The sequence below is a fragment of the Mauremys reevesii genome, linkage group 2, assembly GCF_016161935.1.
Source record: "Mauremys reevesii isolate NIE-2019 linkage group 2, ASM1616193v1, whole genome shotgun sequence".
NCBI classification, from domain to species: Eukaryota; Metazoa; Chordata; order Testudines; family Geoemydidae; genus Mauremys; species Mauremys reevesii.
This window is the reverse complement of record NC_052624.1, coordinates 60,957,260-60,970,622: the sequence shown is the minus strand read 5'-3', so window position 1 is coordinate 60,970,622 and position 13,363 is coordinate 60,957,260. Positions and strand designations below refer to the sequence as shown.

At 46.6% G+C, this 13,363-nt stretch overlaps 1 protein-coding gene across 3 annotated transcripts in view; it reads left to right on the top strand.

Moving 5' to 3' along the window:
- IGF2BP3 (insulin like growth factor 2 mRNA binding protein 3) overlaps positions 1-13,363 on the top strand; it is a 178,940-nt gene that overhangs the window by 151,928 nt on the left and 13,649 nt on the right. For all 3 annotated transcript variants that reach the window (XM_039522900.1, XM_039522901.1, XM_039522902.1), the window contains one exon: positions 5,341-5,460. In XM_039522900.1, the coding sequence (XP_039378834.1) occupies positions 5,341-5,460 (120 nt within the window). The remainder of the gene's footprint in view (positions 1-5,340; positions 5,461-13,363) is intronic.

Genomic DNA, 13,363 nt, shown 5'->3' with positions numbered 1-13,363 from the left:
GCTCCCTATGAAGGCAAGCCAGCTGCTAAGACCCCCCAGGGGCAGTGGGGCGCTGCTGATCCCCCGAGCCAAGGCCGTGCTCTCCATCTCCACATCACAGATCTCCAACATCACAGCCCAGGCTCACCTTCACCGGCACCACGTTCACAGTCCCTGCCATCTTGACACGGATCACTAGGGGGAGGTGCTGGTCTCTGTACCACCAGCACCGTTCACCCTCCGGCTGGTCATCCTCTTGGCGCGGATCTCCGTCGCCTGCCCTGTGGGGGTGCTTCCCATTGCAATACTGGTCCCCTCCATCCCCGGCACTGATCCCCCTCCAAGCACTGGTCTCCAGCCATGACAGTTAGCAGGAAGACACAGGCGGCAGTGGCCCCGACATGGTCACCGCTAGAGGATTCCTCCAGCATGGCTGGGCAATTTATCCCCTTGCCAATACTCCACCGCCACGATTGGGCACCTGAGGCTGTCAGCATCCATGCTGCTGCCTTGGCAGCACGGCCAATGCTGGTGATGCCACCTTCACGCTGCTCATTTGCCGGCGCCTCGGGCTTGGTGCATGAAGCACGCTCAGAGGTTGGCGTGGAGGAGTCCACTCCAAAATCCCCACTCCCCCATGGGGGTTGATGCCCTGGGGCCTCTCCCCCCGCCCCCACAGTACAGTTGTCCTCATCCCCAGACAAGGCAGTCGCGGGATTGTCGGGAGCCAGCCTACCGGACGATTTTAAGGAACACCAGGCCCTGCTTCAACAGGTAGCTGAGAACTTGGGCCTTGAGGTGGAGGAGCTGGCCGAGCAGGTGGACATCTTGTTCAGTGTGTTCTCTACTTTTACCCCGCCCGTGTTGCAGTACCATTGCATGACAGGGTCCTGAAAATTATTAAGGCCCTCTGGCAAACCCCATCATCCATCCCTTCTACCTCCAAAAGGGCCAAAAAGAAGTACTTCGTCCTGGCCAAGGGGTTTGAGTACCTTTATACCCACGCACATCGAGGCTTGCTGGTTGTCTCTGTGGCCAACAAGGACAAGCAGGGCAGGGCAGTTCAACTCCCAAAAATAAAAAGGTCAAAAGACTGTACCTTTTCAGGATAAAAATTTATTTAACAGTCAGCCTGCAATTCTGGGGGTGAACCACCAGGCACTTTTGGTCAGGTATAATTTTAACTTATGAACTCCCTCCATAAGTTCAAGGAGTCCCTCCCTCAAGGTTTGGCTCAGGAATTTGGCATCCTGGTGGAGGAAGGTACTATGGCAGCGAGATGCTCTCTCCAAATGGTGTGGGACACAACAGACTCAGCATCTAGGGTGGTCGCTTGCGGTAGTCATGAGGCGCAGCTCTTGGCTTCAGACCGCTGGCCTATCCCAAGAGACGCAGACCTCGATCCAGGACCTCCCATTTGATGGGAATGGACTTTGCAGAGCAGATGGATGCGAGGCTGCATGGAATAAAAGGACACTTGGGCCACTCTTCACTCACTGGGTAAGCATATGCTGCAGTCTGCAAGGATGCAGTTCCAGCTGCCCCATCACCAAGGCCTTGGCAGCCTTGTCAAGGGTCTTCAAGGAGAAGGGATAGAGACACAAGCTTTAGTCATTACCACCCTTCCTTCTCCCCCTCACCCATGCAGCCCAGCCCGGCAAAGCATCCTGGGGGCCAGAAGTGCTCATTTTGAAGGTGGGCTCGAGAGCAACACCCCCAGTCAACTCCCAGGATCCACCTTGTTCTTTCCTCGACCATCCTCGTCCCTACCATTCGGCCTGGTCACAGGTCACCTTGGACTGCTGGGTGCTGGACATAGTATCTCAGGGCTATACCCTGCAATTTTTCACCGCCCCTGCAACCCATTTCCTTCCCCCCTCCACCCCTCTTCAGGGACCCTTCTCACGAGCAACTCCTCGTTCAAGAGGTCGAGGACCTCCTGCATCTGGGGGCTGTGGAGGAAGTTCCTTGGGACATGAAAGGAAAGGGGTTCTATTCCCACTACTTCCTAATCCTGAAAGCAAAAGGGGGCTCAACAAGTCTCTCAGGAAGTTGAAGTTTCACATGGTCTCCCTGGCTTCCATCATCCCCTTCCTGGATCCAGGAGGCTGGTATGCCATCCTCGACTTGAAGGACGCTTATTTCTATATCTTTATATTCCAAGGTCAGACGTTTCCTCCATTTAATAGTGGGCGGACGCCTTTTTCAATTCATAGCATTGCCCTTTGGCCTCTCATGGGCCCCAAGGGTGTTCACAAAATGTATGGCACCAGTGGCTGCTTACGTGAGACGTTGAGGGGTCCAGGCCTTCCTGTATCTCGATGACTGGCTCATCAAAGGCAGGTCTTGGGAACAAGTGCAGAGGAGCCTTAATCTGGTGTGTTCCACCTTCTGCAACCTGGGCCTGTTAATAAATGAGAAAAAATCCACCTTAAGGCTGGTGCAATGAATAGAGTTCATTGGGGCAATTCTCGACCCCACATGAGCCAGAGCCTGCCTTCTGGAAGCGCGTTTTCAGACCATGGCTCTCACCTGTCTGCGTTTTTTGGGCCACATGGCCACATGCATGCACATGGTCAGTCATGCCCGGCTCCATCTTCGACCTCTGCAAGTGTGGCTGACTTTGGTCTACATCCCGAACAGGCATGACCTAGACTAGGTAGTCAGGGTGCCAGAGTATGTCTGGGAGTCTCTGAATTGGTGGGTGGACCCTGGGTCGGTGTTTGAGGGAGTTCCCTTCTCAGCTCTGTCCCCGTCGCTGACCCTGGTCTCCGATGTTTCAGAGCTGCGCAGGGGAGCCCACCTGGGTCAACTAAGCAACCAGGGCCATTAGTTGCAGGACAATCTGGCGCTCCATATCAACGACAGGGAGCTCAGAGCTGTTTGCCTGGCCTGCCAGGCTTTCTTGCCCCACCTGAAGGGCAAGGTGGTGCAGATCCTGACAGACACCACCGCCACAATGTATTACATCAATAGGCCCGGCGGAGCTAAGTTGTCAGCCCTTTGCCAAGAAACTCTCAGCCTTTGGGATTTTTGTATGCGGCATGCCATTCGTCTGGTAGCCACGCACCTGCCGGGAACCAAGAACATATTAGTAGATCACCTCGGCAGGACCTTCTCATCTCGCCACGAGTGGTTGCTCCATCTGGAGGTGGTAAGCATAATCTTCCAGAGGTGGGGGACACCCCAGCTGAACCTGTTCGCATCCTAGCAGAACAGGAAATGCCATGTGTTGTGTTTGTTCCGTGGGAAGGACAGACACCCCCTATCAGACGTCTTTCTACTCCTGTGGTTGTGGGGGGGTTCTGAGGTACGCCTTCCCACCAGTGCCGTTAATTCACAGGGTCCTTGTGAAGATCAAGGAGGACAGGGTGAAGATTATCCTAATAGTTCCCATGTGACCTCACCAGCGCTGGTTCGGCACGTTGCTGAACCATTCGGTAGCTGCCCCGCAGCAGCTTCTCCTCTGGCTGGACCTGCTGACCTCCTCTGGCTGGACCACGACAGCCTTTTGCACCCAAACTTGGAGGCGTTGCACTTGACAGCATGGCTACTGCATGGCTAAACGTGGACGAACGGGAATGCTCAGCCCATGTTCAGCAGGTCTTGCTGCGTAGCAGGAAACCCTACACGAGAATGACTTACCTGGCTAAATGGAAAAGGTTCATGTGCTGGGCCTCGGAACGGCGTATCCGAGCAGAGCAGAGCTCACTGAAGGAGATCCTGGATTACCTGCTATACCTCAAACTCCAAGGTTTGTCCCTGTCATCGATTAAGGTCCACCTGGCTGCTATCTCGGCTTTCCACCATCCGTTCCAAGGCAGTTTGATCTTCACTCATGACATGACAGCCCGGTTTTTGAAAGGCCTGGAGTGTTTTTACCCACACGTCTGGGATTCCTTCCCTCCCTGGGACCTGAATCTCATGCTGTCGAGGCTCATAAAGCTGCCAGCTTCCTGTTCTCTCCTGCTTCTCTTCTAGTTGCGGTAATGTCAGCCCACAGAGTGTCCGAGATCAGCGCACTCACTTCGGAGCTGCCCTATATGGTTGTCTTCTTTAAGGATAAAGTCCAGTTGTAACCGCACCCACCGTTTCTGCCCAAGGTCATTTCGTAGTTTCATACTGGCTAGGACATATACTTACCCATCTTCTTTCCAAAGCCTCATACATCAGATGAGGAGCGCAGGCTACACACCTTGGATGTCACAAGGGCACTGGCCCTCTATTTAGATAGAACAAAGCCGTTCTGTAAGTCATCTGAGTTCATTGCAGTGGCAGACAGAATGAAAGGTCACCCAGTGTCAGCCAGGAGGATTTCATCCTGGATTACAGCCTGCATCCACTACTGTTATGAGCTGGCAAAGGTGCCTCCGCCGGTGATCATGACGGCATATTCAACTAGGGCACAAGCATCGTCCGCGGCCTTCCTGGCACAGGTACCAATCCAAGAGATCTGTAGGGCTGCTACCTGGTCATCTGTCCACACATTCATCTCTCATTATGTGCTTACCCAGCAAGCTCAAGACGACGCTGACTTTGGCAGACCAGTTCTGCAAGACCATGAACTCTGAGCCTACCTCCAGTGACACTGCTTGTGAGTCACCTAGAATGGAATTGACATGAGTAAGCACTTGAAGAAGAAAAAACGGTTACCTTTTGTAACTGTTGTTCTTTGAGATGTGTTGCTGATGTCTGATATCCTGTAGTGAGATGGGATGGTCTTTATGATTTCAGAAACTCTTAACCTTGCATTTAATTTATTGTTTTGGGACTGCTGCCAAGACTCCAACTGTTATATAATCTCACAGATGAGGGCTCATTGGTAGTTTTAAAGTTGGTTATTTATCATTCCAGATCACTCCTACGCAAAGGAAGCTGTAAAATGAATGTAACTCTAAGGCTTGTTATGCAATTTGTGTGTCACGGTCAGTGTAATTTACCTTCAAAATTAAACAAAAAGGAAATCTAGAAATAGTTCACTTATTTAACCTTCAGTCTATTTAGATTTGCACACTTGCAAGAGTCTAATCTGCCCAGTCATAAACTGGAAAAACACCAAGGTAGAGCTGATAGCCAAAAATGAAACATCCCTTTAAAAAAAAAATCTCTCAATTATGGTCTTAAAGTAGAAATGTTAAAATCACAACTTTTTTTTTAAGACTGAATGAATCATCTTGGGCTTGAATTGTTCTTTCATATACAGTTGGATTTCATGATTGTCATTAAACATTTAAATTTAACAGGGCATCAAAGATTTCTCTCATTTCCATGCATGTGTGCTCCATACCTCTTTCCTGTCAGTCTGATTCATAATGTTCAAAAACATTCATGTCATATTATTTCTTTCCCCCTTCTCCACAGCAACAGCCTGAGTCTGAAACTGTTCATCTGTTCATCCCAGCCTTGGCGGTAGGAGCCATTATTGGCAAGCAGGGACAGCACATCAAACAACTTTCTCGTTTTGCAGGCGCATCTATTAAGGTACTATTAACTTGACAAGATTTCTGTCTGTTCCAGGTGATACTTCCAGCAAGTTTTCACAAGTAATATTCCAGTGAATTTATATTCTCTCTCTCCCCGCACTCCTCACACTGAGTTATGTGATAAACGGTATATTTGTTTATAAATTAAGTTTTAAATACCCAGAGAGAGAACATAATTAGAATCATGTATTCAGACCTCTCTTGAGGTGTGAAATATAAGCTATAAAGAAAGCTGCCTTGGTGGTCTCAACTTAGAAAAAGCCTTTAGCCAAGTCTTAATGATATGTTCAGGGCTTCCTTGCCACATTGTTAAGGCAAAAAACAGTACCTATGAATTTTCTCTTTTAATAACAAATAAGTAAGGAAAACCTTTAACTACTGTGCTTTGTCTCCGGGTGCCCAAAAAGGATCAGTCTGAGATATTAAGCTCTGGTGGCTCCACTCTGAAGTACTGATTGTTGGAAAATCCGTGCTGTGTATGCTAGGCTCCTGTGGCTGAGCCCGTTATTGATCACCAGGTTTAACTGACATGATGGCTAAAAGAACCAGAAGCTGCTGGATCCTTGTCTGCACTCAGGGGATAGCCCCAGTTCAGTAATCTGTGAATCTAGCTGCACAAATGCTGACCCTGAATGTAGACAAGGACGAGTGCATGTACCAGAGGAACTAATCTGGGGATAAAGCTTGACTTAGTTCAGTCAAGACAATCCTGGCTCACCTGTGCACACCTGTAGGGTTGGCATCAATGCAGCTCTGTTAGTTAATGTGCTGGTGCTATTTGGCCTCCCACCAGTTCTGACACGGAGGCTGTCAGGGCTGATTCCCCACTCTGGCACTTCGAGTGCAGAAGGTGGGGGCCCACAAGGATTCTAAAAATTAATACTGGCCATGCCAGGCTTGTATTAAACTCCCAAGGTTACAGCTTCTCTCTGACCTTGGATGGGTAGATGCTGCCACCACCTAAATTCAGAAAAGCCCTTTGAAATCAGAAAGGTGCACTTGAGAATTCCTTCCTGTGGGGTACCCTCAAGCCCTCCTCTCCTCCTACCCCCCTTCCCTCTCCCCCCACCCCCCGGGAAGACCTGAGAGAGAGAAACAAAAGGGGTTGATATGGGACATTGAGTGAGTTTGTCTATAAAACCAGTTAGTTTGATTCAATGCATTATAAAATGTATCCAGAAGGAGGGCGATCTGGGCTCCATGGTGTAATGTGCTTTTGTAGAGCAATATTAGAAGTGAGGTTGATCACAATTAGCAAGGAGTCTCTTGTTTTTCTCACACAGTGAATTGAATTGCTCTAAGAAGGAATGATTATATTTCTCACGTTGACCATGGTGGCTTTGTTTCCTTATGTAAAAATGTTGCCTCTCCAATCTCTGTTGACAAGCACAGATGCCAGTGAGTACTTTACAGACCTCCACTCTAGCTTCATCCTTTATTATAAGAAGTTTCTTGTCCAAAGGTAATTCTGACAACCCTGCTCTCTCTCTGGACCCAGAGGGCCCTGAATGCGGAAGACCTAATGCAAAGTTTGAGGCGACAGCGTAGGAGTTATGGAACTCCTGCTTGAGTACAGCTCTACAGGGACTCATGTAGGCCCCATTTCACAGTGCATGGAGGGATGAGCTGGTGGATCCATTATTACTCTGGCTGTTTTTCCCCATCCCATTTCTGTATGTGTCACCGCGTTAGTGGCGGATACTACAGCCACAGAGTTGCAGCTTTGATGGAAGGATCCCTGCAGTTCTCCGCTGCATATAGCCCAGGGGTAGGCAACCTATGGCACGCGTGCCGAAGGCGGCACGCGAGCTGATTTTTAGCGGCACTCGCACTGCCTGGGTCCTGGCCACCGGTCTGGGGAGCTCTGCATTTTAATTTAATTTTAAATTAAGTTTCTTAAACATTTTAAAAACATTATTTTTTTAATAATTGGAGATATACCAATCTCCTAGAACGGACCTTGGAAGGTCATGTAGTCCAGCCCCCTGCCTTCACTAGCAGGACCAATTTTTGCCCCAGATCCCTAGGTGGCCTCCTCAAGGATTGAACTCTCAACCCTGGGTTTAGCAGGCCAATGCTCAAACCACTGAGCTATCCCTCCCTCTCCCTCTTCCTCTTCCTCTCCCTCTCCCTCTCCCTTACATACAACAATGGTTTAGTTATATAATATAGACTTCTAGAAAGAGACCTTCTAAAAAACGTTAAAATGTATTACCGGCACGCAAAACCTTAAATCAGAGTGACTAAATGAAGACTTGGCACACCACTTCTGAAAGGTTGCTGACCCCTGATATAGCCAATATTCTTGGCTGGTGTAGAGATGAGGTTTTGACCAAACTTTTGGTAGTATATCTGTTTTAAAGTGCAGATTGGTTGCAGCTGGATTCCTGCTCTTCACGTGCCACAAATTCTCATTCTGTCACATAAATCAACCAGATGTTGTTCTCTTGTTCTCAATTTACTTGTTACCACTTTCCCAGCAACTAGGGATGTGGGGGTCAGGCAGCTATGGAATCTGTGGGGTTGTGTGCATGCAATCATTGGGTCAAGACACATCCAGAGGTAGGGGCCTGTCTTGTTCTACAGTGCTCTTTAAACAGGCAACAGATTTTGGAAGAGCAGGGATTGAGCATCCCTGAGCTGGGGAGCAGGAGTCAGGTAAGAGTGAGGTGGTCACTAAATTTTCAGAAGCAAGAGAGGCTTGCACCAGAAGGTGAAAATTTGCATATTTTTAAAAATTATCCAGAAATCATGCTGCATATAAATCTGTTATGACATGCTACATGGAGCCCAGATTTTCTTTATTTGGTAAAAATAAACACACACCATAACAATGGGCTAAATTTATTGCCCCACTTAAAACTTCTGAATAATAACATCCTGTATTTTTAACATATGCGTCCCTTAAAAATCTTTGTTCTAATATTTGAGCAAAGTAATATGTTCTGAATTATGAAACAACCTGTTCAATCTTACCTAAGAGTTTAAGGAACACTTGAGTAATTTTTAGATGGACAAACTAGAAATCTGATTTTTTTTTGTATGCAAGAATTAGGATATCCCTCTGTATATGGCTTTCTGGACCTGCTTGAGGTCTGTACAGGATGGTGTGCATGTAAATGTTTGAATCAGTATGAAATCTACTTTTGTGCAGTGCTGAAGTTTGTAGATCCAATAAAAATATTCAGCCATAAAATGGGATTTCAAGAATATATTAAATGTACATGTTACTGTTGGAGGGAATATATAGGGATTAGTCTGTTTTTTATAGATGCTGTGAAATTTTAAATTAAAACTTCAGAGAAAACATTTGTGTATATAGATCTCTAGTTTACACATTTCAAGGATAAGAGACACAAAAATAACACCAAGGCTTTTGAATGTGCCCCCTGCAGGCACTGTCATGTTAATGTTAGTAGTGAGTGTTGTTTTCTAACCCCCAATGCTGTTTGTCTCCGGCTATACAGATAAAAAGGGAAGAGTCTGAGATTTGGAGTCTAAATCTTAGACTCTTCCCTTCTGACCTGCAACCTTGTACAAAAAAAATGTAGCATTAAAATAATAAAAAATACAGAAATGAAACAGACTTTATAGAAAATACTTTTCCAACATTTAATACAGGAGTTGTTGGCAAAAAGGATACCCTGGTATGAAATATCAGAGTCTGTGTACAAATGAAATGTAAGGTGACTGCACGAAGTGAAACAATCTCAAACATGTCAATCTAATGTGGACAGAAATTATCTTCTCAAGCCATGTTCGGTAAACTAACGGCAAAGGTGCCTTGAAATTTGGCACCATTTAAGTACTTTATGAAAGTGCAAGAATTGGTCTGACTTCCTGCTGTTGGCGCATTTCCTATTTTGGTAGCTTAATAAACGTGCTGCAGTCATACCTGTATGTAGTTATAAAATAGCTAGTTAGATTACAGGGATTGATGTGCAAAGTAAATAGCTAGTGTGTGTTGTATTCTCAGTGTAGTTTATAATGTGAATGATTGTTAACCAAATTTTTACTAACTATATTGGAATTGGAAAAGGTTCAGAAAAGGGCAACAAAAATGATTAGGGGTATGGAACAGCTGCCGTATGAGGAGAGATTAATAAGACTGGGACTTTTCAGCTTGGAAAGGAGACAATTAAGGGGGGATATGATAGAGGTCTATAAAATCATGACTGATGTGGAGAAAATAAATAAGGAAGCGTTATTTACGCCTTCTCATAACACAAGAACTAAGCGTCACCATATGAAATTAGTAGGCAGCCGGTTTAAGAGAAACAAAAGGAAGTATTTTTTTACACAACACACAGGAAACCTGTGGAACTCTTTGCCAGAGCATGTTGTGACTATAATAGGGTTCACAAAAGAACTAGATAACTTCATGGAGTATAGGTCCATCAATTAGCTGGGATGGACAGGGATGGTGTCCCTAGCCTCTGTTTGCCAGAAGCTGGTAATGGGAAACTGGTGATGGATCACTTGATGATTCCCTGTTCTGTTCATTCCCTCTGGGACACCAGGCATTCCCTCTGGCCACTGTTGGAAGACAGGATACTGAGCTACATGGACCTTTGGTCTGACACAGTATAGCTGTTCTTATGTTAACCACAGTGTAGCGGGGTGATCACCCCGCTCCGGTCCTGGAAGGGTGAAAGCAGCCCTGGAGAGGGCTGCAGCAGGGTTAAAGGGATTAAGAACCGCTGGGGAAGATGAGTGGGTAGCTGACCACAGCTGTGGCCAGCTTAATCCGGGCCCAACTGGCCCTTATAAGAGGGCTGGGGCCAGAAGCCAAAGAGAGTCTCTCTCTGAATGTTGAAGAGGGACAGGCTTGGCTGCTGGGAGCTGAGCAGGGTACCTAGACTGGAGCAGGGCTGGGGAAAGGCCAGAGGAGCTGGTGAGCTCCGGCCAGGAAAACCTCCAGGCTGCAGGCCTTGCTAAAGGCCAGAAAAGGTATTGAGATTGTGGGGGGCAGCCTGAGGGTAGGCAGAGGCAGCAGGTCCAAGCCTTCCTTGCCGATGAGTGGCAATTATACTGCAGTCCGCTCCAGTTAGTGGGGGCTAGATGGTGACTGGAAGTAGCCAAAGACTGAGGCGAGGTGGGGGTTGGGGGTTCTCCGGGGAGGGGAGACCCAGAGTGAGGGGGTACTGTGGTGGGCAGAGCCCCTGGGTAAATGGCACCGGGGTCTGGGAAGGACACGGGGCCAGTGGCAGGCGAGACATCGGCCTGCAGAGGGTGCTCCAGAGGCTGGAGAGACAACCAGCAGGAGGCACCGCAGCAGTGAGTTGTCGCCTCGTTACACACAGTTATATAAAAGTGATGCATGATGACTAGTAATTTGTCTGAATTAAACCACAGCTGTTAAAGATGAAAAATGTCCCTTGGCTGTTGGCAAAGATGAAGTCCTGTAATGTTTAATAGATTACTTGTTCAACACTGGCTATGTAATACTAGCTGCAGCAATGGAAATGTCAGTTGTGATAAACAAAGGATTCATCCACAATGTCAGAGGTTGGGTTAAATTATTTAATGCTATTGGAGTCTGAGAACAACACCCACAGAAATCTTATTTTATGGTGAAATGAACTATTGAAGAGTCTGTAGGCTTCTGTGGCTCAGCCCTAGTGGAGCTTAATTTTTTTTCCAGGAGACAAAAACATCTGTGTATCTCACAATCTGGAGGAATGTTAGGATATTATCAGCTAGATAGGTTGACGCTTCCTTATCCTGATCCCCAAGGGAAAAGTCTTGCTGATGGGCAGAGTTTGTTAGGAAAATGTTCCCCTTTCTCTCTTTCCTGTTAGGACTTGTTTGACGGTAGCGAGCAAGGTTAAAAATCTTGGTTGTTCAACAGTATCCTTCCCTGGAAAGCTCTCTCTTTGTACTGCGTACACACTGCCTATGAGATTTTACCATGGGCTACAGATCTTTTTGAGTGGCTATCCCTTTGTTTCATTCTCATGATTTTTCAGTGGTGCGAAGGTTGCGGATCTCTCGAGGCATCTAGATAGACTTATGTGTAGTGCTGGGGAGGAGCCGGTGGTCGTGGTACATGTAGGTACCAATGACATAGGGAAGGGTAGGAGAGATGTCCTGGAAGCCAAATTTAGGCTGCTAGGGAAGAGACTGAAATCCAGGACCTCTATGGTGGCATTTTCAGAAATGCTCCCAGTTCCACGCGCAGGGCCAGGTAGGCAGGCAGAGCTTCAGAGTCTCAATGCGTGGATGAGACGATGGTGTAGAGAGGAGGGGTTCACGTTCATTAGGAACTGGGGAAACTTCTGGGATGGGAGGAGCCTATACAGGAGAGATGGGCTCCACCTAAACCAAAGTGGAACCAGACTGCTGGCGCTAAACATTAAAAAGGTTGTAGAGCAGTTTTTAAACTAGGTGATGGGGGAAAGCCGACTGCTGCAGAGAAGCGTGTGGATCGGACACAGACTTCTCTTAGGGGAGAGTCTGATGATAGAGAATCTCCAGGTTATAGTCAGGAGCAGAGGAATGAGAAATATAATGTAAGGGCCGGATCAGATGATGAACAGTCACATAAAAAAGAATCTGGCACATCAGAAAAAGGCAGGCTAATAAACAGGGACAAGTTTTTAAAGTGCTTGTACACAAATGCCAGAAGTCTAAATAATAAGATGGGTGAACTAGAGTGCCTTGTGATAAAGGAGGATATTGATATAATAGGCATCACAGAAACCTGGTGGACTGAGAGCAATCAATGGGACACAATCATTCCGGGGTACAAAATATATCGGAAGGACAGAACAGGCCATGCAGGGGGAGGAGTGGCACTATATGTTAAAGAAAGTGTAGATTCAAATGAAGTAAACATCTTAAGCAAATCCACAGGTTCCATAGAGTCTCTATGGATAGAAATTTCATGCTCTAGTAAAAATATAACATTAGGGATCTATTATCGACCACCTGACCAGGACAGTAATAGTGATGATGAAATGCTAAGGGAAATTAGAGAGGCTATCAAAATTAAGAACCCAATAATAGTGGGGGATTTCAATTATCCCCATATTGACTGGGAACATTTCACTTCAGGACGAAATGCAGAGATAAAATTTATCGATACTTTAAATGACTGCTTCATGGAGCAGCTGGTACGGGAACCCACAAGGGCGGCGACTCTAGATTTAATCCTGAGTGGAGTGCAGGAGCTGGTCCAAGAGGTAACTATAGCAGGACCGCTTGGAAATAGTGACCATAATACAATAGCATTCAAAATCCCTGTGGTGGGAAGAACATCCCAACTGCCCACCACTGTGGCCTTTAATTTCAAAAGGGGGAACTATACAAAAATGAGGGGGTTAGTTAGACAAAGTTAAAAGGTACATTGACTAAAGTGAAATCCCTGCAAGTTGCGTGGGCCCTTTTTAAAGACACCATAATAGAGGCCCAACTTCAATGTATACCCCAAATTAAGAAAAACTGTAAAAGAACTAAAAAAGAGCCACCGTGGCTTAACCACCATGTAAAAGAAGCAGTGAAAGATAAAAAGACTTCCTTTAAAAAGTGGAAGTCAAATCCTAGTGAGGCAAATAGGAAGGAGCACAAACGCTGCCAACTTAAGTGCAAGAGTGTAATAAGAAAAGCCAAAGAGGAGTTTGAAGAACGGCTAGCCAAAAACTCCAAAGGTAATAACAAAATGTTTTTTAAGTACATCAGAAGCAGGAAGCCTGCTAAACAACCAGTGGGGCCCCTTGACGATGAAAATACAAAAGGAGCGCTTAAAGATGATAAAGTCATTGCAGAGAAACTAAATGGATTCTTTGCCTCAGTCTTCACGGCTGAGGATGTTAGTGAGATTCCCAAACCTGAGCTGGCTTTTGTAGGTGACAAATCTGAGGAACTGTCACAGATAGAAGTATCAGTAGAGGAGGTTTTGG